The sequence below is a fragment of the Falco naumanni genome, chromosome 8, assembly GCF_017639655.2.
Source record: "Falco naumanni isolate bFalNau1 chromosome 8, bFalNau1.pat, whole genome shotgun sequence".
NCBI lineage: Eukaryota > Metazoa > Chordata > Aves > Falconiformes > Falconidae > Falco > Falco naumanni.
The window spans coordinates 54,502,290-54,529,949 of NC_054061.1; the positions used below are offsets into that span (position 1 = coordinate 54,502,290).

General features: G+C 43.4%; 1 protein-coding gene across 1 annotated transcript in view; it reads left to right on the forward strand.

Annotated features, from left to right (window-relative positions):
- CPS1 (carbamoyl-phosphate synthase 1) overlaps positions 1 to 27,660 on the forward strand; it is a 90,335-nt gene that overhangs the window by 38,087 nt on the left and 24,588 nt on the right. Inside the window, exons 20-26 of the mRNA XM_040605144.1 lie at positions 547 to 665; positions 10,962 to 11,103; positions 12,941 to 13,006; positions 13,574 to 13,637; positions 17,100 to 17,281; positions 25,115 to 25,309; positions 25,856 to 25,923. Coding sequence (XP_040461078.1) covers positions 547 to 665; positions 10,962 to 11,103; positions 12,941 to 13,006; positions 13,574 to 13,637; positions 17,100 to 17,281; positions 25,115 to 25,309; positions 25,856 to 25,923 — 836 coding nt within the window. The remainder of the gene's footprint in view (positions 1 to 546; positions 666 to 10,961; positions 11,104 to 12,940; positions 13,007 to 13,573; positions 13,638 to 17,099; positions 17,282 to 25,114; positions 25,310 to 25,855; positions 25,924 to 27,660) is intronic.

Sequence of the window (27,660 nt, forward strand, 5' to 3'; positions counted from 1 at the left end):
TTCAGCCTTGTATTTCAAGGGTAAATCAAGATTTATGCTCCAGAGGAAAGAGTTCCTTCACAGCTGAGAATCTGGACCGTCCTGTTTAATGTTTGCAGCTAGGAGGGTAGGCAGTAGGTCTGAGATTTAGGCAACCTGAGTGTTAAGAGGTTCAGACGGAGGAGCTGGCACTGCAGGCTGTGTGTGCCTCCCTCTAGTAAGCTAAGGCACATACTCAGTTGCTGTCGAGACTTGTTGCCATTAGTTTACATTTGGCTGCTGGCTCAGTAAAAAGCAAATTACCTCTCGCTTAAACAGAAGCCAGCTTTTAGTACCAAAGCATGTACAGAAGTAGCTGGTGCCTCCCTACACTGCTTGAGGGGCACATTTTCTGTTCCTGCAGGAGACAGGATCCTGGGATAGATGAACCTTTGATTTGTCCAGCTTAGCCTACAGTACTTTTTATGTCTTTATGCTCTGTAGTTGCTGCTACCTATTTGCAGACTAAATCTGTATTTGTGAAGCAGGTATTCAAGGGGCTGTTTTGTGCTGTCCTCTTTTTGACAGGCCTTGGATAACAAAGTCCCTGTGGATGTTATTCACAAACTCACAGCCATTGATAAGTGGTTCCTGTACAAGATGCGCAGCATTGTGAACATGGAGAAGATCCTGAATGAGGTGAACAGGTAAGAAAAAACCCAACAGCCCTGTCCAAGGATACAACAGTCCTCCTGGTGATCCTTCTACTGGGAACATGTGGCCCTTAGCACAGGTGCAGTAAGTGCTGAGAAGTTTATTTTAGTGCTTGGAGTAAGCAGTGTTGTCTTAAAACCTAGGTCACTGCCTCACCCAGACAGAGGAAATTTCTGAGAACACTTTTTTTTTTTTTTTTTTTTTTAAATAGTTTCTTTGAGTACTTAGGCATCTTGGCTGTTCTCAGGGGTTATGGAAGTTCTGGTTTATTTCAGAAAATCCCCACTGTATCTCTGAGGCTAAGACTGAGAATGAAGATGTCCTGCAATGGGTAACAGCAGTCTGCACTCGTGTACCTAGGACAGAGACAGCCTTCAAACACAGGACTTGTCCTGACTTACTACACTTGAGGGTCAAATACACTGCTTTTTTTTCTGGCCTGGCCATTTGATTTTTAAGCTTTTTTGCCTTGCTGTGGTCATGCAGTATGTGTGGCTTTTGTACTGCACTTTCAAACATCTATAATTCCGGACATATTTAAATATAAATCTTCTTCTTTCTTCAAGAAAAATGACCATATAAAACTAAGCAGAAAAGATAGCAGTAAATTAAAGTCCTGGGCTGTATTTCAGTTCCAGCCTCTTGCTGACTTGAGCTTTCCCTTCATGGTTTACGAGGTTGGGAGAACCTCCTTGCTGAGTTATTGGCTGTATGTTGGCTGGCTTTTCTGCTTTGGGTACCCGTTGTGTTAGCCACATTTCACCACATGATGGCACTGGGAGAGCACCGTAGCCGGTACATCACTAGGATGCTAGCTAGTTCATCTGTTGTTGATTTCTGCTGCTTTGACCAGCTGCAAGGTTTTAATTGAGCAGCTCTTGCTCTCCCTTGTCCCCTAGAACAAGCTGGATCTGGAGCTAAACAAAAATAAATACGGAGGGAGAAGTTGAAGAGAAGGAGTAGCTTGATTATTTACAGAAATCTATTGTTTGGCTGCACAAGTTTTTGCCCTCTAACATCTGTGTCATGTTGTATTTGTCTCAAGTGCCTTAAATATATGTATCTGTGCAGCTCCTGAGGAAGAAAAACAATATATACAGAATCAGTTTGATTTCCTCACTGTTAGAGTTGCATGCTCTGAAGGATGCACTTGGGACCCCAGAGATTGGTCCCATTCTCAGCTGGTATAAATCCAGCATCACTCCACAGAGGCTAATCATGCTGAACTGTCCTGTATCACTGAGGTGCCTTTCCCTTTCTCTGAGGTCAGGTGCAGGTGATACTACTACTGGTAATGTGATCAGTAGCTGGTACCGTCCCACATAGTTTTTCATCTTTCTAATGACTAGGCAGCAGACTCTGTAGGTGGCCTGCTACAGAAAGCCCGTTTGCAGTATCCAACCCTGCATTTGTGTCATACACAACCAGTGACCGTTGTGTCCCTTGTAAGTGGATTCATGCAACTCAGATTGCTGGTGGTATAAATTAACGTGGTCTCATTCACATATCAGTGCATATTTTCACTCCCCTATCCTTATTCAGACCTTCCAAGGAAACTGTTTTACCTCACAACCTGCGTTGGAAGGAGGGGATGGACTGTCCGGCTGTGTTATGTTGAATGCATGTTGGCGCAAACACAAAGAGCTACGGAAAAAAAAAACTTCTGACCTGAACTAAGAGACTAGTCCAGTGAGCCATGTCAGGAAACACATCTCTGTGATAGCTGAGGGAAAGCTAATTGAGTGATGCAAATGAGACTTGGCACACATGTGCTCTTCTTGCAGCCAGCTGTTTCCAGTCCCTGGCATGCCTGGCATGAGTTTTACCTGTGCTACAGGATTATTTCCAATTGAAAAGAATGAGCTGTGACGCTGTCATTGCTTTAAATGTTTCTGTTGTTGAAACACAGCTGCCAGAACCAGAAGCAGTTGCTCTGTTCCCAGGCAGTGTTGCTGGTTACAAGCTCGCTTGCTCTGTTCAGTCAAATCCAGCTCTTCCTTTCTGCCCTGGATTGGTTTGGGGGTCCTTTGCAGTGAGGTTTTGCATGCAGTTGGAGTAGCATCTCTGCCAAGAGCCTTGATTTGGGTCCTGCAGAGCTGTTGTAGAGACTGGTAACAAGGAGATGGTCTCTGCCAAGAGGAAATTTAGAGCTAGAACAAGTGGATATGACAGAGATGGGGAAGAGGAGGGTCAGAGGCAGGTGGAAGCTTTTGTGAGCAGTTCAGCAAGCAGCATTCACACACTGCCTTGCATCCTCACCATGTGGAGCAATTCAGAGTTGAGAAGAAGGCCTCACCAATTTACGCAGGGAATCTGTTTCCCTATGTGAAAGGTTGTATGGGATAATGTTATGGGGGAAAAAAAAGTCTTTCTAACCTATAAATGTTTGTCCATTCTCAGTGGTGTATAGGCAAGGAAAGGCCAGCAATTTGCAGAGACAGCAGAGACTGGGAAGGGTGCCCTCTGCCCCTTTTATGTTTGCCCCAGTGAACTTATTTCCCAAGAAAATTGGACCTGCTGCTGGTGAGACTGTATAGCTTTTGTCATGCACCAATGTTTCCATTTGACTCTGCCTCTGGGCCTTCTAAGATGGAGAAACCGTTGTTTCAGGTTAGGTGATTTGGCTGCAGGAAAGCGAATGGCCTGAGTTGAATTGGGAAAAGAAAGCCATATTGAGAGTATGTGCAAGAATATCCAGTAATATCACACATGTCAAACATGTGCCTCTCCTGTCTCTCTTGTGACCTACATATTTTTATTTTAAGTGGAAAATTACATTGTGCTTTTTTGTTGTTTTTTGACTGATTACCTTCATACTTTCTGTAATGTATTTAACTATAACCTTCCCACCATGCACACACACGCAAACAAAACACATACAGAAGGAGCAAGCACCATCCCATGCTGTCAGTCCATGAACAGGTGATGGTGTATGAAGCAGTGGCAGTGCAACAGGGTGTGCTGTTATCAGGAAATTCTTTCCCTAGATTTGGCCTCACCTGTCCCATAAAAGAAAATGGAAGAGAAGAGCCCTGGAGTGACCCCACTGGCTGTTCATCACACTGACAGCTTGTGAAGGAGGTGGAAATTTGAACAGACCATGTCTAGCAGTCTGAGGCAGAGAGGAGTGAGATGTGACTTTAAAGCCACGATTACGGGACCCAGTCCAGAGTGAGTCAGATTTGCAGTAGGGTCCAGTAACACCATCATCCCCAAGAGCACAGCCAAAGCCCAGTCTCGGAAGTAAGATCTGGGATGTGTTCCACTCAAAACACTGGTGTCCTGGGTGCAAGGCAAAGCCTCTTCTGGTATTTGCTTCTATTCTTTGACTGTCTGCAATGGGGATTTGCTTGTGCATGGTCATGTTTATTTTTATCTGGTTTTGTGATCCCTGAAAACTGTGGCTATATGCAAGGAGAATGTATGACAAATACCACTAAAACAAGTAAAGAGGTAGGCAGCTGTAGTGAAATCATCACTTATGCCCAAGTGATGTGGGGACAAAAGCCTTGTTGAAAATCAGTAGGACTTGTGCTCCTAAGTCACTTAGGCATCTCTGTAGAAATTGAACCTGCGGTGATTGTATTTGCCATTACTTGGGAGCTCATTAGGATGGGAGAAAAGGAGAGGTAATGGGGTCAAGTTCACTGCTGGGGAAAATCTAAGTAAGACCCAGGGAAGATTGGCCATCTTGCAACAGACAGAAGTGTGAGTATATTGCCCAAAAAGGAACACTTCAATATTGATAAAAGGCTGTAAAGTCGAATTCAAGTGAGAAAAGAGGAGAGTGATAAACCCCAATTTTGCAGTTGAGGAGCAAAGTGTAGAGATGGTAAGCTTGCCTGAAGTCTCAAAAACAGTCTCGCAGAGCAGTGACCTGAACTCTGCTTTCTTAAACCTCAGCTTTTAAAATTAACCTTAATGAAAATAGCAGATTTTCCTTTTGGTGGATACCCAACTAGCCAGCCTACTAGCAGCGGGCAATGATGGCATCAATCACGTTTTGATAGCTTTATACTTTGGAGCTTTGTTTTGGAGGAGAATGTGTCCTTGCTCTGTGGACATTGAGTGAAAACACCTCCTGGCATGTGGTTTGCTTGAAAGGGGTAAGAGCAGTCCTAAGTATCATTCTTGTCGTTCCTAAAGAGATATAGGTTAATAGAGGGGAAAGCAGAAAAAAGTGGAAAGGTGCAGACCCACCTCAGCCCAGCATTTGTTGCCAGGTGCTGTGCTTAGTGGCCCATGGAAGAAATTGTTTATTGGAAATTCCTTTTTGAAGCTCATGTCCTTGGGTCTGTGAATGGTGTGCTTTGAAAGCTGCTTGCTGGAAGCATGACTGGATTTTGAAACATGGTTGTGGTGGAGTAGCCCAGAAATACAGGTGCTGGAATTAAAACCCAGCTCCAGCGGGTGACCTGGGAAACAATGCAGGGAGGAAAGATCAGACAGACCATCAATAACCTGTGCTCTTTCACAGTTGCTCTTGCACACCCGCTCTTCTCAAAAGCAGTGTTTCCGCTGACTTGCGTGCTTTTCAGACAGGTCAGAGAGCATAAGTCAGATCTTGTGTGGGTATAAAGCAGAGCAGGTCTAGTGACACTAAATGAGGCTGCATTGATTTATACTGTTTGAGAAGCTGTCACCGACATATTTGTAGTGCTCACTTTTGACTAACTGGGAAGGTTACTTTTGTCATCTTTGTGAACTGTGGGGCAGGGAAGACTCGGGAACAAGTTAGGAGTTCAGTGCATGAGGAGAATATGATATAAGCAGCTATTCAGCACTGTTGTTTGTGCTTTGCGTGGATCTGACATACAATGCTATTTGTCTTACAGAGCCACCAGTAAGAAGCTCATGGATGCATTTTCTTTCAAAGCATCTGTATGATTGTAAAAACAATATGCATTTTTTCCTAGATACAGAGGATACACAGACATTGCCCCTTAAAAGCCATTGAGGAATCTCTGTAGCCCGTGTATGCGATACCAGAAGCAGGGGGGTCTGTGCCATGGTATCCCAGCAAAGACATGAAAGCTGTCTTCTACCAGGGGTAGAAAATATGCTTTGAGGAAGCATCGATGACTCATTTTTTGGCTGTGTTTTGGTGTGAGCTGCTGCTTCAGTGTGTCACTTCATCCTAGGTGTGAGTCATTTAGATCTTAGGGCACAGCATGGGGTTCATGTTACTTAAATCAAGATGTCCACAATGAGATTTATTAGCCCAGGGACCTGAATGTTGAAGATGCAGAGTGCTGGAATGATGGTTGTTGAGTGAACGAGATTTGTTGGTTTACAGCTCCTGTTTCCCTAAACACTCCTTTGACAGCTTTTTGTCAGTCATCACATGAGTTTCTCAGGAGTGGAAAAATGGTAACAATCTGTCTCCTTGAAAAGAGAAGCAGGGAGGGAATTTATACCCCAATCTCATTATTTTAATTGTAGCATGTTCAAAATCTTGTAAAACAATAGGAGCATCAAGGAAGCCTTGGAGTAGAGCAGGACAATGAGGAAAAGAGGAAGAATATGTCTTTGTACATAATCCAGCCTAAAATCAAGTAAGCTTTTGAAACCCTCCAGGTCCATGAGTGCTGAGAAGGGATGAGCTCTCTTAGAACTGGGCATTAGGCTTATCGGTCCCAGTGCCTCTTGCTTTTGGTCCACTTTGCTTGCCATAGCGAAACTGTAGTCTGGGCTTAAATCCACCCCTTCCAGATTTAGGAGGAGCTGAGTTCAAGACTGATGGGCTGAGACTGAATGTGCTCATCTTTGCAGCTCCTATGTGCATGTCCAAGCCACATGAATAGCTACTGAGGTGCACCAGAGGTGACCTACAGGGGTGAGCCTGTGGGCTTACAGGGCAGAAGTTAAATGAAGACTCAGTATCTTGTCCCAAATGCTCCCAGCCACAGCTTTGGCCCTCAGTTCAAAAAATATTCCTGATTTTTTTGATCAAGACACATTAACATATCCCTAAGTTATATGTGGATGGGCATAAACTTGACAACATACCTAAAATGAAGCAGAGCCTGATTTGGGAGACAAGAAAAAGAGTGCTTCTTCCCATATTGAGCTGGGACTTTCTACTGGCATGTTTATTTAGCGTTACTCCTAAACTGGTGGATCAGATGAAAGCCAGTCAAGTGGAAGAGAGGGCCGTGCTGAAGTGAGCAGGCTCTCCTGATAATTGCAATGCTGCTAGCGTTCCTCCAGTCAGTTAATAGATTTCCCCAGGTCCTCTGTGCCAGGTTAAAATTTCCTCATTAAGGGGAATTTATTCAATTTCCTTTTATCATTTATTATTGAAGAAGTGAGTGGATGGAGTTCCAAAGATGACAGGGTGGAATTTTAAACAAAAAGCAACAACAAATCAACACTGGAAGCTGAAACAGAGGCACAAGCAAGGTTTAGGAAAGGCTTGTATTGTTTATGAACTGCAAAATGTGCAGGGAACTTTAGTTTTCCAAGGAAGTGAACAGCCACTTAATGATTATGACAGTGTGCAAAAGCCTAATCATCTGGCTTTGAAGCTCTAAAACTTCTGTCATTTTGCAAAGGTGAAGGTTAAGGAAAAGGAGCATTATAGAAGTCTGGAATCATGGCCACTTCATCTTCCCTTGTTTTTGAATTGATTATAAACCAGTGAGGGAGTTTAATCTTTGGAAGACTTTTTGCTCTGTGTTTGAAAAGTAAGCAATGCTCCAGGGGAAAGCGGGAGGCAGTGATGTAGGACTGGGTCATGTGTTTGGGAATAGCCAGAACTGAGAATTTTTTTCTTCTCTTTTTAGTGCTGGATTTCTGGTGAGCTCTTGGAAGATTATTTGCACTCAAGTGTTCAAAGGGATCAGTCTGATTCTGCGTTGCTAGCTTTAGTGTCTCCAGCAAGTCTAAAGGGCTGTCTTTGAGCAAAGGCGGTGGGAATGCTGGATCTTAAAAGCCATCACCCTTTAACCTCTTTGTGCCTCAGTTTAGCTATCTGTAAGATAAGCATCACCCTACCATGCTGTTTGATTGTTTCTTTATATTATTTCCATGAAAGTTGAGACATGGATGCTAAAAATTACACTTAGTAGTAAATGGAAGTTATTCAGGTATGAAGATCTATGTCCTGTACATGCCGCGGCAGCCTGATTTCCATACCAGTGCTGAGGATTTGAAGTCTTACTTTGCCTGCCCCTTCTCCTGGTTGTGCCTCCAAATCCCTGGAGCTGCCTCAGAGGCTTTTGGCAATTTCTCGTCTCGCGACATTTTCTGGTTTCAAGTGCTTTGAAAGCAGCACTGCTGGGTGTTTGACTGTTGTCAATTTTCTGTTACAATATTAAATAGCAAAATGGTTAGATCCCCAGGGTTGGGTTGTCAGTTCTAACTTCTCCTGCTTCATGGTGAGCTGGGTGCATTTCCTCCATGTTATGCTGCTTCCACAGCAGAGAGAAATGAGAAAACCCTTCCTGTCTCAGTGCTGCTTGAATAGAAGTTCCCACCACATCTTTCTTATTAGCCACATTGAAAACTACATCTCTTATCTTTTCTTTATCATGCGTTGGGAGTAGCAGAGGAAAAATTGCACCGTTTCATTTCCCCTTTAGGTACTCAGCTTTCTCTTGCACACTGGTTGTCCAGTACAAAACTGGTTACCTTTTTGCATGGATTAGTAAGTGTCCTAACCTAATTTAAGCTGCTAGCCCAAGGCAAATGAATCATGTCTCCAAATAATCACTGCTTCTATTCTACCCACCCTGCTGGGGGGGTTGGTGGTGTTGGAAATGACAATGAATGATACTGTTATGATAAGATACAAAAAACTCTACTGAAACAAGCTGCAAATGAAGGCAATTTTCTTTCCCTGTCAGTAATCAAATGACAGCTAGCTGTGTGTGTTTCTGAGGCAGAAGGGAGGGAGAGCAAGGGAGTAAACTGCGCTGAAACAGGCTCATTTTCTTGGGGTCATCAGGTCTGCTCACTTGTACTTAAGAAATGCTGAAATCTAGGAGAGAAATCTAATGTGGCTGTGTTCTTCTTAATAGCTGGCATGGCTAGCATCTGTTTTGCCAGGGAATTGGCAGATTTTGCTTTGTTTCCTCTGGTAAAACACCCATCCATGCCTTCAGTTCTGGCATTCATGGTTTATGCAAGAGGTCCTGCTTCTGAGTTGCTATCAGCAAGCAGAAAGGGTTGAGGAGAAGCAGAGGAGTTTTGTGGTGGAGGCGTTGGTGCTTGGGAACCGCAGGGTTTAACATACTGCAGTGCTGCAAAGTAGGGAAGTCTTGCTGCACCCAGAACTAAATCCAAAACCGGGGAGGCTCAACCTGCTGGATTAGGCAGAACTGTCTCCTCCTGACCCTAGCAAAGAGCAGGATCTGCTGGAGTAAGAAGGGTGATGTGGTGGAGGTTTGTGGAGATGAAGGGTGGACTCCTGCCTGGACTCCCTGAGGGCAGAGCAGGCTGGCTGTGGGAGCCGGGCTGGGACACAGAGCACCGGACAGCAGTTGCAGTGTTTCCCTTCTGCAAATCCTCGCTAGCTGGCTGCTATGCTATTGTAGGCAGGCGGAGCACTCTGTTCTCATATTGCAGAGGAAGGAGAGGGGGCATTGAGGAATACATAGAGGAAAACCCATCTACCCAGGGATCTGAACCCAAAAGTTTCTGGTCCCCAGTTCTGCTCTCAGAACAGCTGGTTTGGCACTTTTGTGACTCTCACCTGTTTTATGCTAGCCTGACTTCACAGAGGCCAGCAGAGCTGCTTTGTGCCTAAGCCAGGGCGGAAAATCCAACCCAATGACTCTCTTTCATGCTTCAGCTTCCTGACACATTCCAATAAAGTGGCCTTACCCCTCTCCTCACACTCAAATAACATAATGCTATTTATTTAAAAATACCATCAAGCAAAGGACATCATTCAAAAGCTCTGATTTAGGAAAATTGCTTGTTTGTTAATCATTTCCTTTTTCCTGATTCAGAGCTTGCTTGCTCATAAAATATTGATTTATTGGGCAGGCAAGGATGCTCTTGGCAATGAAGATGAAAAGCAGAAGTGCTGATAAAAATACATAGGCCTTTATATGTTTTTGCAAAAGCTAAGCTTAGAAAAGGTAGCTTAGAAACAGAGACAGGCAGAAACTATAAGGGCTATAAGTGGAGTCAAAAGAAACTGGAACAAAGATAATGTGGGACAGAAGAAAGTGGAGGGAATAAAGGAGGAATGGAGAAGATTTAAAAAATCAAAAGCAAAATGGGCAAGAAAACTGCTGATCTTCAGAGATGGCTGGGTAAAGAAATGCATTTGAAATAAACAGCAAAAACTAGGAGCACTGAAAAGCAAAACCAGGAGAACAAGAACACAGGGAAGCATTGACAGACCCTAACTGCAAATATGAAATCAAAACCGGTGCCTTTGCTTTACCCTGTCTATCCCCGCCCCCTCATTTTCATAATGCAAGAAGTAGCACAAATTATAGGGAAAAAAGTATACTTTATACTTGAGACTGTCAGAAGGAAAAAAACTACCTTGCCTATGAGCATCTAAAGGTCATGTCTGCTATGTACCTCTGAGGTCAGATGCTTTTTCAAAAGACTGGCCATTTTTGAAGGTAGACAGAGTATCCTTGACAACAGAAAGAAGGGCTTGTCTGGGACAAATTGTGGTGTTTTGAGGCAAGTTTTTCCCCAGTTCAGCAGGGTCAGGGGACAGTTATGCCTCTGAATGTCTTGTCCCGGAGCTTCAGGAATTTCATGCCTTTGTGTGGAGTGGGGCAGCTGCAATGAGAGGCAGGAGATGCGAGTACATACATAATTATTGATCCAGCCCAGTCTGGTGAGGCATACATTTTGAAATTTAGACTGGGAGGAAGTATGTAAGGGAGAGACTGAGTTAAAGCTTGGACACGGAGATGTCGGAATACTGAACCCAAGAAAGGAGTCACTGCAGGTCCTCTGTGGAGGCTGTAGTGGTAAACAACCATACAGTTGTTGTGGCTACAGTGACCTTATACTAGCCTGGTGGAGAATGCTGCCTGGGAATTGATGGACCTTATCATGAGTTACTCAGTCCTATCTCAAAAATGTAAGGAAAGAAAGTGTTTCACATCCTAGCATCAGCAGTCTGCCTTTAGACTTGACTTATAGGTGTTTGTGTGGGGCATCCAGTACAATAAAGATCTTTTGTGTGTGAGGACTGCGTAGCTTAGACTTCCTTTTCTTGCCTTTATGTGCAGTATGGAAGACACAAGCACTGGTGTACCTTCTGAGTATTCCTTAAAGCTTCATGCAGATGTGGTTTTTGTATTTAATCCTAGTGAAACAGTTCCAGAAGAGACACTGAGGAGAGCCAAACAGATTGGGTTCTCCGACAAACAGATTGGGAAGTGCCTGAAGCTGTCTGAAGTCCAGTGCCGTCAGCTGAGACTGAGGAAGAATATCGTGCCCTGGGTGAAACAGGTATGCGAGAAACCTCGTTGCTCATGGTGGGGGCTTCCGAGAGTGCAAGGAGCAGGAGACTTCCATGTCTTTGGAAACAGCTGAGGTAAACAAAGTGGAACGTCTGGCTCTGTTAACATAACTCCATGGGAGTTCTGACACTGACATTAGAGGAGAACAAATTTCACCCATGTAGCTGTTACTTCTGCACTGCAGGCTTCCATGTAATGACATGAATATCCCCAAAGCAAGACTCAGAATATTCTTGTTCCTATTCTGTGTGGCTGAGGGAGAAACACAGCTATCTGGCTTCAGGAAAAGGCAGAGAATGCTGGCCCACTGTGGTGTGTCTATGAAAAGTGTAATATGTCTTTTCTCTTGGTAGTAACTTTTTACTGGCTAATACTTTATTTGAAGTATGCTATTGTTATGGGTTCATTTGCTATTCATTGTGATAGCAGGAGCATAATGAGCTCATCTAGTATTCATGGCAGTGTCACTAGTGCTTTGCTAGGTGTTCTGCTGCTGCATTTAAGGTATGTTGGTATTAAACTGCCACCAGCTGGTTTTTTTGCCCTTAAAGGGGGGGGGGGGAACAACCAACCCAAGCTACTGAATGTTTCTGAAAGAGCCCATCTGTATCCTCAGGCCCAATTCCAGGTGCCAAATCTCCGTCTGTTCCCCAGCTGCTGTTTTCCTTCTATGTCCTCACCTGGCCCACAGAAATGTGCCTGGTCTTGCACTGTGTTCTTTCAGCTGCATATGGCACTGCAGTGCTGGATTGATTTGTGTGCCAAGGTACCCTTAATAAGGTCATTCTACTTACGCCTGCATTTGTGGCTTCAAAGCATATGTTTCTTCTTGAGCCATGAAGTGTAAGTCACAGTATTAGCAACAGTAATGAGCAGCAGACGCTTACATAGTGCTAATGACGTAAGGTGACATTCTTCATTATTCACAAAGATTTGGACATCCAGTGGGGATTCCCGAAAATACTTGAAGAAAGGACAGATTTTTAAGTGGCATAGCATGTAAAACTTCATATCAGAACTGCTTTAATATTGTTCCCTGATCAGTATTCTGTGTAGAAAATGTTTCAGCTGTTCATTCAGGGAACTTCAGCAATTGCTGGTGACCTAGAAGGACTAGTTACCATGTATGACATGCAATAAGTAGTTGACACAAATAGTTTGTGAACAGCCTAGTAGGCAAATTATTCTTCTTGGCTCTCTGGTGACTAGTTACATAAGAAATTGTTGAAAACTACATATAGGGGGTGGTTGAAAATCACTCTTGCTTTGTGTACCATTTAATTATCAAAGCATGAGTTATATTGTAACATAAATATGTAGTACTTAACACTATTGGCTGCTACTTTGCATGACCTCAAAGCAGTATTCTGTGCATGTTTGTATTCAGTGTGGGAGGAAGATGGGGTCAAGAGTAGAGTGTGAAGATCCCAGAGAGCGCAGCTAAAGAAGACAGGAGACCTGGCGGAATGGAGATCTGTGTAACTAATTCTGCCAAACTATTTGAAGAATGAGGGCCTCTGCAAGAAGGGATGAATGGGGAAAGTTCCTGGGCTGTAAAGGTGTTTGACCAAAGAGGTGTAGGCTAAAACTGTAACTTAGAAAGGGATGGTACACTGTCCCACTGAGTGAACTGTAAGGCCTGGGGTGGGCACGTGCTGTGTTGCCAGTTCACATCACCTCCTTTTGAGGAAAGACATGATGGGAAATAATAGGACAGAAATATAGGTAGAAAAGGAAAGAGGGAAAAGAAAACCCCCCAAACACCTGCATCTAATAAAGATCTAGCACTGGCCAAGTCACAATGCCTCCTCTTCTTCCCTGTACAGATTGACACGCTGGCAGCAGAATACCCAGCAGTAACTAATTACCTATACATCACGTACAACGGGCAGGTAGGCACATTTGGAAACAACAGTCTCATTGCTGTCTAGTTTGATCTCTTTCCCCTATGCTGCATTATTTCTGGAGATCTTGCAGACGTCTCAGTCTAGCAATTATTTTGGATAGTGTTACATGTAATCCCCTTACAGCAGGCCTGGAACTTTTTCTTGCTGAAATACCGATCCAATGCACTTAGTGTTAATGCCCCTGTGTTGTTATGATGCTGTCCTATGTCACCTGTACTTGCACCCTCTGTGCACAGGTCAAGTGCTGGGAATGCAGAACTCATGCCTTACTCATCTCATCCTAGCATTTATTTTCACGTGAAACTTAACAGCTCCTTAGGCTGCTTGAACAGCCAAATCAGAGATGCTGTGTCTCCTTTGGTTTGGGTGCAGCACTGCTAATTCTAGTAGAGTTGCACTTGATTTACACTGCAATAAACAAAATCAGACTTGAGCCCTGAAGGATGAGGCTGTTGGATATGGGCTGAGCACCAGAAACTGTTTATTCTGAAAAGCATGGAGTTAGGTGCTGTGGAGTGCAGATCCTAATGACTTTTCTCCCTCCCTTCTCAGGAACATGATGTAAAATTTGATGACTGTGGAGTGATGGTGTTGGGCTGTGGACCATATCACATCGGTAAATCTTTCTTACAACTCCCCTGTTCTCCTTGCACCCTTGAGCCTTCTTTGGATATTCTTGTGGTTCATTTGTTCACCTTCTTATATGGTGACAAAACCCTCCAGAGCACAGTGCACAGGACATCAATTCCTAACACAAGATTTGCCTTTTACACTTCCTTGGAGACTTCATTTCACGCCCTGGAAAAAACAGGAGAACTTTATTACTTTTCACTTTTCACTTAGTTGTGATTTCCACAAAGTTTTAGGAAATTTTTAAAAATCTTACTTTTTGCATATTTTAAGGTCTTGAGAACCTGATACCTTGTATAGAAGTTTGTTGCTCCCACACCTATCTTATATGTTTACTGCCAGCTTATGACTGTGTTGTTATATACAATGTACTTTATACGTTTTATTGCTGTAGGTATAGGTGACTATGAAAATATTTTGGTATCTTCAGCTGCTTTTGTATAAGCAATTCTCTGTATGCTGTTTTTTCAGCTGACTCAGATGATTATGCAGTGTAAGAGTTTTCTCATGTCTATGAGGAATGGGTAGACAGACTGCTAAATTCTGTATATGATGACTTTCACTTTTTCTTTTCATGGATCCTTCCAAATAGCTTGCAATTATTCACAAGGAAAAAAATTGCTTGTTATTCAGAAATATTTTTGCTCTGCATCTCACAAGTAGTGGTGACGGGTTTTGAAAGCTGAGATTTAAAACTGCATCCATTTGTTGTGCTTGGATGGATAGGTCACGTGCTACACTCCTGTTGCTGTTTGTCTTTTTGAACTCAGTTTCCAGTATGAATGTTAGGATGAGTGAAATCAGGAGGAACACTCCATGATTATGCTTATTTTTTGCGAATGCTTCTGCCAGTCAACATGCTGTGTAATGTGGTTACAAAAATGAACATAAAAAGGATGGCAGTGTTGTTTAATAATTTGATTGAATGTATGTGAATACATTTTACACTGTTCATCCAAAACTCCTGATTGCTTAGATTAGCCGTATAGGTTTGATATTAGTCTTACCTGTTCTGTAGCTTTGATTAGATCAAGACAACCTCTGGAAGAGGTTGCAACTAAATAGAAGCTGCTAAAAGAAACCATTACTCGCAACTCTAAAAGATTTTTTTTCTAGGTGCAATAGACTGGTTGATTATTTTTTTCTTTTGTTATCCTTGGAAGGCAAGTAAGGAGTGTTCTTTTCCTCTGTGCTTTTAGAATTGTAATCATAATACAGTAGGATCAACTTGGTGTTCCCTGTGGATTTACATTTACAAAACATGAACAGGTCAGAAAGGGCTAAAAGATTTGGATAGAATTTAAACATGTGATGCTACTTTTTTAAAAAACAAGATTCTCGTTTCCTTTGTGAAAACTGAGGTTTAGATTAAAAAAAGACCCCACCTTTGAATTTTATTTGAAAATATTTTGAAATATATTACAGGAAAATCTTGAATATGTTGACACTTTTGAGAAGAAATTAAATTATTTGGGGGAAGTGTGAGGTCATTTCAAAAGTCAGGCTATATTCTGTATTTAAAAAGAAAATTATCCAAAGAGAAGAGTCTCGTTTTGAAGTTTTCTTGTTATCGTGAACTAGTATGTACCAATTCACATCACAGTTCTATTTGGCAGCTGCACACTCTTGAACTTCAGAGCTTGCTTTGACGCACCTTGCATGCACACGTAAAGGCTCGCTGAGGGCCTGAGGTGTAGTGTGTGACCTGTGCTCTGTGGGGGTATTGCTCAGATATTCAAGGTGGCGGTTGTTCTTCGCTTGCTGCTAGGAGCGTATCTCCTATCCTGGCAGGGGGCTTTGTTTGTGTGAAAGTCGGCCCTGAAAGCAGTATAAATAAGCTGTCCCACCAACTGTGTGGACCATGCTCTGTGAATTTTAAGGTGTGCACGTAGATTTAACGTGATTGAAACCTGAAAGTGAGTTCAAAAACATGACTGTATTAAGGTATTAATTATCTTCTGAGGAGCAGTGTCTGGTTATCTTACAAAAGCCATTACTAGTATTACTAATTATTTGCTGTCTTGCCTTTTCCCGCTGTTTGGACATGGCTGTTACTGGAAGTGGCTTGAATATACTTACAAGTGGTCAGGTTGTATCTAAAGCAGCCAGATGGGGACTCCAGGTGACCACTGTGTCCCGAGGTTGAGGTTTTGTATGTGTGTAAGAATATCTGAATAACAGAAGTGGAATACAAAAAGTGAACGGACATCTGGTGATTCTTCTGGGAAACATCCAGTTTAAGATTTGATTTCCCTCTCTTTTCTGTGGGGTTTTAGCTGAGGCCTAGGCATGTTTTGAGGTTCCTGTTTGACAGAAGTAGAGAAATAAATTGTGTGCCTGTCAGTGAGTGACCTGTGACAGCCATCTGTTTGTGACTAGGTGGTGGAGGCAGCAATTAAGCATAGCCTGAATTTCCAATGTATCTTGTCACACAATTATATATAAAAATAATGATATCAGTGGTTAATTATCGTGTAATGACTGTGAATGCATCATGATGAGGCCAAGGTTTTCTTGTAGACTGTAAGCATGACCATTTAATGATGGTTTTTAATCTGCATAATTCTCTGTTTATGGTACCCCACTTAGATGTTTGAGCATAAAAAATTATAGGACAGTAGCTGTTAGCGCGGGTCTGGACTCCAGCATCGCCCGAAGCCTGAAGTGTTACCCAAGTCCCAAATCTTGTAGGTTGCCCAACACTGAGCATCAAGTCTTGGTGCTCACTGAGGCACCAAGTGACTTCCTCCGTGCCTCTTTCCTTTAGAGGTGGCCCCAGTCCTTACTCAGGGTTCAGGATGTGCTTGCATGACAGTGCTGCCATAGCCACTGTGGCCTTTAAACTGAGGTAAAAGCATCACAGCGTGGCTCTAAAAGTGTTGTTCTACCTATTTGCCTTATCTGGAGTCAATGCACAGGGAAGTCAAACCCACAGAGCTGTAATTTTTCTGTTGTTAGGTTAGCCATACTCTGCTCTTCCGGAAAGTAAAACACCACTTCAGTCTTCTGTATTTTAAACCCATCTGTACAAATGCTTCATGTTTCCTGGAGTAAACAATGCTGTCTTATAATAATGGGCACTCAATTTGGTCACCTCTAAGCTTCTGTCTCTTAAGTTTATCTCAAAGCATGTTGGTTGGCAGGCAGTAGTAACTGGATGGGCAGCAAGAGCAGACACGAGTGTTTATGAGTGCAGGATGACAGACGTGTTACGGAGGCCTGTCACTCCTGAGCAGCTGAGCCAACTTACCTGTTGTGCTTGGAGGCTCATGTTTGTGGATGATTAGTTTCCGTGGGAGGACAATTAGATTTCTTGCTCTGAGCTGACAGGAGGCAATGCTGGTGGGTTTTTTGTTTTTCCTTTTTTAAGCTTGAGTGCTGGAACGTCTGTTTATGTTTTCTTCTCTGCATCCCTCCTTTCCTTGCCCACTTTTCTGTCTCCTGGCAGGCAGCAGTGTGGAGTTTGATTGGTGTGCTGTCTCCAGTATCCGTACGCTGCGTCAGCTTGGCAACAAGAGCGTCGTAGTGAATTGCAACCCAGAGACGGTGAGCACAGATTTTGATGAGTGTGACAGATTGTACTTTGAGGAGCTGTCATTGGAAAGGATCCTGGACATCTACCAGTATGAGGTAAAGAAAAGCAGAAGCACAATAAAAATCCATGAAGCAAATGAAACTTTTCAAAATTCATGTCACTAGCTTGCTTTGGCGGAGCAGCTGGGGGTGAGGGGGGAGAGCTTGCTAGCAAAAGCTGTTTGGTTTGGATCCCGATGTTGCATTTTACACATCGTTGATGTTCCTAGCAGACTGCTCAATAATGAATGCCAAATAAATATTAAATTATTTTGCAAGATGCCATATTGTGCAATATTTACAAGCCGATTTAATTTGCTGCACAGTCATTTATCGCACAAATTGTTCTGCCCTTGCGGTGCTGAGCTTTAGCATAAGCATATCCTTGGATTTAAGCACAAGCATTCCCTCTGAAGCAGTAAAACAACTTATGTGCATAACGGTAACGTGTGCTCAAGAACAGGTTGCAGTCGTGGCCTTGTTGGCCATGCAGTGGCAAGACAGTGGCAACATGAAGAATGTGGTCCAGCACGCAGGCAGGCAGATCGGGAAGGGGCATTGGAATGGCCATCAGACCAAAACGTGTTCCAGCTCCCGATCCAGACATTGCAGTTGTTTGTTAGGAGGTTTCAAGTGGTCAGAAGTGCTGATACTAAGAGATGGAGATGGGTCCCAGTCAGATTTGGTGATGGGAGGATACATAATCTAATCAATCGGTCCCACAATGGAAAATGTTGCTTTCTAAGTGGTGACACACTCATCTTGGATTTGTGGCTGAAGCTTTCGAAGGTGCTTGCCAGAACTTCATCTCCCTTGAAATTCAGTGCAAGCTGGATGTGTAACTTGCTGAAGCGACTTTGCAGAACCCGGGCCATGTTAAACATATGATTTCTCTAGGCTCTTTTTCCCAGTACATGACAATTTCATCTCATCTCCTTTGTGATTGGGTGCCAATTTCTAAAATGGCTTTATAACCTGGCCACACTTTGATCATTCCCAAATTTGGAGCCAAACCAAAGCACATCAGAACTCAAGTCCTAGTCTCTAGGCTCTGTTCTTAAACCATTTGCAAAATACTGTCTAGAACCATTTTTAGATTGCATGTTGATACTTTCCTATTCGTACATGTTGGTTTACCTCTTCAAATTTTCATAAAAACAGGGACTGTTACTGGAAAGCATAGATTTAGGATGCACCAAAAGACTGGTGGCTCTCTGGAGTCTTAAAGGCTAGTCTTTGACTGCTTTATAATTATCCATAAGACTAAGCTCTATAAGCATTGAACTCTTGTTTACTTAAGCAAAACTGAACTTCTGAACTTGGGTTGTGAAGGAAACTGGTGTGACAGTTTGTCAGATAAATAACACTAATGAAACACAGCATCTAATTACTGCAGGATCAAAGAGAAGGTAGAGATAGGTGATGAGGGAGCAACTACTCATTAAAACACGTAGTGCTAGTAATTAGCAAGTTGGGTAAGAAAAACATGTGAAAGGAATAATGCATACATATTGAAACTTGCATTATTGGGCTTGTCACAGCAGGGGTCGGTGAGTCTGATGGGAGGCATTGCAGATCTTAAGGTCTAATAGCAGCACCCTGTGGTACCCAGAGGTGAAGGGGAGGGCTGCTGTTGGCAGTTCTCTAGCTCAGCCAGCTATGCTCATCAGGTGGGCTATGCTTATGCTTCCGGGCATGTTTTTAGCCTGTCCTGCCTGTGAAGTAAACAAAAAAATGATTGTTAGAGGAGAGAGGGTAGGGAGGGGACAGCAAGAGCTGAGGTGGTGGGAATAAAAAGGGGGAGAAGAGAGTTGGGAGTGCAGAAAATTCTGCTACTCTGACTTGGATATGAAAACAACCAATTTGGTGTTTGCTCTGGAGCTGTTAGAGACATCAGGGCCTGAGCCTAAGCATCCAAAGCTAAGGTTGTGCAGTCTAATGAATCCCAAGATGAGTTATAAATACTCAGATGTTTTACAACACTTTTCTTAAGTGGTGACAAAAAGGAATGGTATCATTATGCCCCATTTACAAGTAGGGAAACTGAGTCTCTGAGGGGTAAAAAGACTACAGAGTCATGCAAAAAGATGTAGGCAGACCTGGGGACAACCTCCAGATCTCCAGCAGAGTGTAGGCTGAAACATAGTATTTGCTGTATTTCCTTCTTTCTTTTTTTTTTTTAAAAAAGAGTGAGCCAAATGCTAATAACCCGTTAACAGAATACTTCCTCAGGCAAATGCAGTTGGAAGTTGGTCCCTAAGGAAACAATCAAGTTAAAAATTCAGGATCTGATTCTGAGATCTCTCACCAAGCTTGCAGATAACTCTCTCTTCCAGCTTCACATACAAACCATGAATAATGCCATGATTTCAGATTGATCTTTTAAACTCTTTAGCTCATTAACCTCCTCTAGTGTTCCAATGTACAATGACCAGTGGCAAATACTCGGAAGTCCTAAATGGTTGGCAAACCACAGGGAAAACTATCAGCAAACAATGGACACAACCCTTTGCCCTCATTAGAGATGATACATCAACTCCCTAAATGTTGTTAGGATTAGTAGAAAATCTTGGGTAACTATTAAGCTTAAATCGGTAGGTGCACTGATTGTCCCAGTTTTTCTGATTAGAAAAATTAGGCTGCATGGAGGAGCAAGATAACCAACAAGACTGGGGGGGCTGGAACTTGCCTACCAAGAGCTGCTCACAGCTTTGCACAGTCCTATCCCAGGGTCATACTCAGCTGTCCCTCCTCAGAAAAAGAAGCTCTCCCACGTGTCCCCTTTTACTTCTTCCCCTCCAGCCGACATTCACAGCTGCTCTGACTCACCGGAGACTGAGGTCTGCACATCAGTGCTGTGCTTTGGAGGGAAGTTTAATTTACTGTGAATATGTAAAGTTAGCTGGTAGTCTATGAGGACAATAATTTTTTAAAAAGTAAAATTCCTTCCCTCAGATTTATTGCCTTTTTGTTTCCAGAGAAGATGTTCCCTTTTTATTTTAATATCTATCTGCTTGAGGGCCTCTTCTGATTCTTCTTCCGTTTCTAGGATCATTCTGAACCAATTCATAAAACTAAAGGAGGCTCTTAGGTACAATTTTAATGGTCTAATTTGTTTTCAAACTCGGGTAAAAAGAAAACCCAACTCTATTACTAATGACATAAAAGCAAGATAGTAATAAAAGGAATGATTTTTGTTATAAAGGGAGGAATAATTCTCTTTATGCTTTTTCACTAGATTTTTTGTAGCATATCTTTTAAAGATATGTAATGGAAGGATGTTATTAATTTTCTTTAGAATTAAAATATGGATGATGACAAAGTGATATGCAGTGGAGTCCATTTCTGTCTGCCCGCATTTCTCAGTGGAGCAGTCCTATTCACTAGCAGGCCAGTGGGCTACTCTTTGGGCAAGAGTATGCTTTGGGAATTAAGAGCAGGATTTTAAAGGAAGAAGTGTGCAGCAGCTGAGTCTCAATTTATCATAGAATCATAGGATGGTTTGGGTTAGAAGGGACCTTACAAACATCTAGTTCCAATCCCCCTGCCATGAAGGGACCTTAAAAATCATCTACCATGGGCAAGTATGCCTTCCACCAGACCAGGTTGCTCAAAGCTCTATCCAGCCTGGCCTTGAACATTTCCAGGGACTTGGCAACCCGTTCCAGTGTCTTGCCACCCTCACAGTAAAGAATTTATTCCTTATATCTAAGTCTAACCTCTTTCAGTCTAAAACCATTACCTCTTGTCCTATCACTACATGCCCTTGTATAGAGTCCCTCTCCAGCTTTCTTGTAGGCCCCCTTTGGGTGCCAGAAGGCTGTGACAAGGTGTCCCTGGAGCCTTCTCTTCTACACACTGAACAACCCCAACTGTCTCAGCCTGTCTTCATAGGAGAGGTGCTCCAGCCCTCTGAGCATCTTCCTGGCCCTCCTCTGGACCTGCTCCAACAGGTCCATGTCATTCTTCTGTTGAGGGCCCCAGAGCTGAACGCAGTGCTCCAGGTGGGGTCTGATGAGGGTGGAGTAGAGGGGGAGAATCACCTCCCTTGGCCGGCTGGCCACGCTTCTTTTGATGCAACCCAGGATTTTGTTGGCTTTCTGGGCTACAAGCACACGTTGCTTGGCCATGTTGAGCTTCTCATGCACCAGCACCCCCAAATCTTTTTCCTCATGGCTGCTCAAAATCCATTCTCTGCCCAACTTGTATTTGTGCTTGGGATTGCCCTGACCCATGTGCAGGACCTTGTGCTTGGCCTTGTTGAACTTCATGAGGTTCACATGGGCCCACCTTTCAAGCCTGTCAAGGTCCCTCTGGATGACATCCCTTCCCTCCAGCATGTCAACTGCACCACACAGCTTGGTGTCACCAGCAAACTTGCTGAGGGTGCACCCAATTCTAGTGTCCATGTCACTGACAAAGATATTTGACAGCACTGGTCCCAGTAATGATCCCTGAGGAATGGCACTCATAACTGGTCTCTACCTGGACACTGAGCCATTGAATGCAACTTTTGACTGCAAACATCCAGGCAGTTCCTTACCCACCGAGTAGTCTGTCCATCAAATCCATGTCTCTCCAGTTTAGAAACAAGGTTGTCATGTGGGACAATGTCAGATGCTTTGCACGAGTCCAGATAGATGACATCAGTTGTTCTTTCCTCATCCATCAACACTGTAACCTCATTGTAGAGGGCCACCAGATCGGTCAGGCACAATTTGCCCTTAGTGAAACCAGGCTGGCTGTCACCAATCATTGACTTATGCACCTTCGGGTTCCTTAGATGGTCTGAGACCCGATCTTCTCCTACAGCAGGTGGTTCTTCATTCTCCCAGTCCCTGCCTTTGCCTCCTGCGACTTGGGCTGTACGGCTGGAGCACTTGGTGAAGACTGAGGCAAAAAAGCCATTGAGTACCTCAGCCTCTTCCATGTTCCAGGTAGTCAGGTCTCCCGTTTCCTTCTGGAAAGTGCCCATGTTTTTTTCTAGCTTGCCTTTTAGCACTGAGATACCTGTAGGTTTTCTTGTTGCCCTTCGCATCCTTGGCCAGCTTTAACTCTATCAGGGCTTTTGTTTTCCTAACATAGTTCCTGGCTGCTCAGACAATTTCTGTATTCCTCCTGGGCTGCCTGTCCTTGCTTCTGCCCTCTGTAGGCTTCCTTTTTGTGTTTGGGTTTGTCCAGGAGCCCCTTGTTCATCCAAGGAGCCTCCTGGCATTTTTGCTCAACTTCCTCTTTGTTGGGATGCATTGCTTCCTCTGTGTTGGGACACATTGCTTCTGAGCTTGGAGGAGGCGATCCTTGAATATTAACCAGCTTTCTTGGGTGCCTCTTCCCTCTGGGGGTTTATTCTATGGTACCCTATCAAGCAGATCCTTGAAGATGCCAAAGTCAGCTCTCCTGAAGTCCAGGGTAGTGTTCTTGCTACTGCACGCTCCTCACTGATCTAAGGGTCTTGAACTCCACACTTTCATGGTCACTGCAGCCATGGCTGCCCTTGAGCTTCACATTCCCCACCAGCTCCTCCTTGTTGGCGCAAACAATGCCCAGCGTAGCCCCTCTCCTCATCGGCTTCCCCTATCACTTGGAGAAGGAAGTTATTTTCAACACATTCCAGGAACCTCCTGGATTGCTTGTGCCCTGCTGTGTTTTCCTTCCAACAGATATCAGGATGGTTGAAGTCCCCCATGAGGACCAGGGCTTCTGAATGTAAGGTTGCTTCTGCCTGTCTACAAAGGGCCTCATCCACTTGGTCTTCCTGATTTGGCAGCCTGCAGCAGACCCTCACTGTAACGTCATCTATCCCTGTCTTCCCTTTAATCCTGACCCATAAGCTCTTGGTCGGCTCCTCCTTCTTCCCCAGGCAGAGCTCCCTGCACTCCACCAGCTGGTCACTGACATAGACAGTGACACCCCCTCCATGTCTTCCCTGCCTATTCTTCCTAAAGAGCCTGGTTTAAAGGAAAAAAAAAATTATCTCCTGAACTGTATATTAGCATGTTCAGCAAATAATAATCTTGAAGACCTTGGGATAATAAATGCTGCTTAAATGTCATACGTTTTAGTGGATTTTTATTATGGTAGGAAATTAACCATATTATTGTTGAGCAGGGTTTGCAGTAGCATTTATCATCTGTTTTTTCTCGGTCACTTCTAGCCCATCCTGCCCTCAGCTTACAAATTGTCCACTCTAAATCCCTTTAAATCCCTCATTAAGAAGTCCCTCTTCCAGAGGGCCAGTGGGGCTAACTTTCTTCAGGAAAAACACACTTGTTAATTAAAAGAACATTGATAGTCTAAAAGATAGAGCCAAACTGTGGATCTCTTTATTTATGTTTCTCATTTGTTAGGGATGGGTAAAAGTGTGTAAACCATATTTGGTTCAAAAGAGCTCTTCACTGCACTGTGGGCCTGATTCTCCTTTGGGCAAAGTTTCACCAGCTTTAATTTGGAAGTAAAGTACCCTTAATTTAATTACCCTCAATTATTACATAATCTAAAAGTAACTCATATCCTCATAATTGTTGTGGATCCTCTAAGGCCTTTTTTTACTATTGAAAATTTTCAAACCAGACTACATTGTACTTGAAAGCATTAGGCATTCTTATGTAAAAGAAAATGCCCATATTTGCACCTGAAGAAGGATGTGTATTTGCAAGCAAGCTCACCTGTCTCTTGTTATTTGCCATTTATTATTTCCTCACTTAAAATGTTGTTGTTGCCCAGTGAAAGACATGAAATTTGCCATTGTGGCTGGGGGATACTGTGCCACCTGTCCTGCCTCATCCACGTCTGGAATTGAAGTGCTTGCAAATAGCCTGTGAAGAAATGAGCATATATAACAGTTTGGCTGAAATACTTGTTACTATTTTGTGCACTACCAGAAATGAGGAGCTAGTCAGGAATAATGAGGATGGATTAAAATAAAGGGCTAAGTGTATCCAGAGTAATTGACTATCACAGGCTGTCCGATAGATTTGGCTCTGTTGAACAAAGACTCTGCTTTGCTTTGTAGAGGCCAACAAGGGGTCAGCAGTGGGCACTCCTCGAAGATAGGCTTCTGAGGCTAGGAAAGGTTATTTGCTTAGCAAATAACAGTGCTGGCAGGAAAAAAAAAATCCAGTTGTTTCCCATTGCCTTTCTGCTGGAGGTTACTGCCTTGCAACTCTAGTAAAAAAGAATTTGCATGAATGTCTGCTACTCTGGAAGTCTCTGACTATGAGCATGGGAAAGGGTGTTTTCTCAGAAGAGCTAGACTGAGAAAGGGGTCTTCTTTTCCCTTACTGGGGAAAAGGGGGATTGAAACATCTTGTTTGTTCATGCTACCAAAGGCTGCAGCAGAGGACAGGAGTGGGCTCAGTTGAAGTGGTGGTCCCATGTTCACACGTGTAGGAGAACAGGGGAGGGAGACCTGACCATGCCGAGTAGAGTTTTGAATTTCACTGCGAGGCATCGCATTTTCATAGCACAGTGCCCTTCCTCTGCAAAGCAAGGGAGCCTGTGTCAGCTCAGTGCTTATCCTCACTGGGAAAGCAGAAGCACCTAAATATGACATGCAAACAAAGCAACAGTCTGTGGTTCTAGCAGAATTTATGAAATCTTGGCTTGATGTCAAAAGGCATGTGAATGCTGCAAATTTCTTTGGTTTCCTGGGGAATTTAGCCTCAGGTTACTGGTGGGTTTTGAGTGGCATCAATAAGGATATCATTGCTCGGGAGGCTACACATAATCACAGTGTGCAGCCCGGATGCCTCTGGATCAGCACAATTATGATCTATCTTTGCTCGTAGCAACCTAAAAAATTATATAATCTAAATATTGGATTCCTAGTTTTAACAGCCCTTAACGTTAAGCTAACTGGACATGACTGTGCTCCTTTCTGTCTGCCAACAGGGATGCAGTGGTTGCATTATTTCTGTAGGTGGGCAGATTCCCAACAACTTGGCAGTGCCACTGCACCAGAGTGGAGTAAATATCCTTGGCACAAATGCTCTGCAGATTAACCAGGCAGAAGATCGCTCCATATTCTCAGCTGTTCTGGATAAGTTGCATGTGGCTCAGGCTCCCTGGAAGGCAGTCAGTACACTGGTAAGCTGGGATATGCATCTGGGAAATGATGAAGTAGATACTGGTTGTTGGGAGCATCTGCTCAGAGGGACCAACTTAGTGACACATTTCAAGGTTCCAAAAAGATTTGACAGCTTTTTACTGCTGATGTTGAGGAACACTCTGATCCCTGTAAAGTGATGCTATAGGATCACTAGGAGTGGGATCGAAAATGGAAGGGAAGTAGCTTTAAATCACCTTTACATAACATGGGGTATATGCCCAGCAGAAGTTAGCATCACTGTCAGGCTACTCTAGTTTATCCTTCTGGCCTTGGAAACTATTCTAGCAGGTGACGTGTTGCCACTGCTCTTTCTTTCCTGGTGAAGCTCTATGGACAGGGAAGGTCTGAAGATGACAACTCTGGAACCAAGGAGTCATGTATTGCATTCAGCCTAGGCTGTAGCCCCCAACTTCCTCTCCATAGTCCTAATGGCTAGTAAAGTGCAAATGCTGTTAAAGCTGAAATTTTGGTATGACTTTAAAATATTTCCCTGTTCACAGCATGTTTTTCCTCCCTTTCTTTAGAGAGATGCAGTTGAATTTGCAGGCTCTGTGAGTTACCCATGTTTGCTGAGGCCTTCCTATGTTCTGAGGTAAGGCTCAGCCATCAGAGCTCGAGTCGTGGGTATGAACTGCAAAAACCTCTTGGACACAAGGGAGAGTAATTTCATGGGACGTGTGGAAAACGCTATGCTAGGTGCATGTGGCATAAAAGCTGCCCATCTTAACAGGTGGGACAACTGCTCAAACCAATAAAGGAAGCCAATGGATCCCTTATGTCCATCAGGCACAGATCAAAGGCGGAACATAATCATAAGAATTCTGTTTAGCTGCATTACCTTTTTCATATCTCAAGGCCAAAACTACAAACCATCTGGGATATTCTTTAAGGTTTGTGAGACTACTACCTGTGCAATTAAGCCAGAAAATTGTTTGCCACCAGGAAAAACAGAAGGAAACATGCTGAAGCCATTTATTGGGGTTGGCATCTGTTTTCAGAAAATGACAGTGCATCTTTTGAATTCAGCTTCTTATTTGCTAAGCTTCTCTGCTTACAGGCATGGTTTACGTTCCTGCACTGTGGCAGCTGCTTCTCTTCAAATAGACATTGTACAGGGCCACACGTTTCCAACAGCTAGAATTTTTGAAGAAGTTACACCAGTGAGTACACACAGCAAACTCACACGTTCTGAATGATCACTCTGCGAGGAGTTTCTTCATAGCTGGATGACTAGGCAGAGAGAGACAGCTTGCTGGTGAAAATAAATCAGAGACAGGATGCTTTTTGTATGAGAGAGAGACACATATCAAAATGATGAGGCACAATATATCTTTTCAGGGGAGAAAAAAACCCAAAACATTTTATTTGAAAAGAAGAAAAGTATGTTCAGCCCTCAAGGAAATATCCTTTAGAAGAGACTGCTGAATGACTTTTCTATCCAGTTTCTGAAGCTTGCAGTGGGGTTGAGAAGCAAAGTTAAAAAACAGCACTTGGATCAGGAGGATAAGCTAGAAACTGCTCCTGATGTAATTCCCCAGATTTTTAGGGAACACTTCTTTTAGCCTGTTTCCATCCATAATAAATTTAGTATAGGCCCTTTCCGTGTAAGTATTTGCTAAAGGGTATTTGTGCAGGTTAGGGGGACTTCAGGGAGAAAGATGAAACTGGAGGATGTAAAACTTGAGGAAATAGAAAGCAAAAAGCCCTAGCACAGCATGCTCTCTGGCCTCTATTTGCAGAACAGCAGCAAGTCCGCAGCTAGACTTCTTTGTCCTTTGAACAAATACGGCCAGTTGCCTTAGAAAACTAAATGCGTTTCCCCACCAATTACATACTGTATGCACCAGCTCACATCCTCAGTGGTGCTACTGACATAGGTCCATGGATTTAATTGAACTCTATTGATTTACATCAGCTGAAGAGGTAGTTGGATAAGTATAATTACCTAGGTACTTGTGTCTATTTATCTGAGGCTAAAGTGACTGATTTTGTGGGATAGATCCTTTCTCCACTTTTTCCCACTGCCTCTGTGAGCTTGCCCATTGAAGCAAAGGGCACACTAAGCATCAGTAGTAGAAGCGATCAATGTAACATCCTTTTTAAAAGATGCTTGTCCTTAAAAGGGACCTGAATCACTCTCAACCTCCGTTCTCCCAGATCCCTCTCTCTGGTATTACTGACAGCTCAGTTTCAAAGTAGTTTTCAGATAGAGTATCTGTATCTGCTGTGCCTCTCCCTTGCAGGCTAAGACTTTAGGGGAGGAACGTAGTGAAGTGACCAGGGAGCAGCTCATTTTCATCTGCATTTACATTGTCACAACCATCACCAG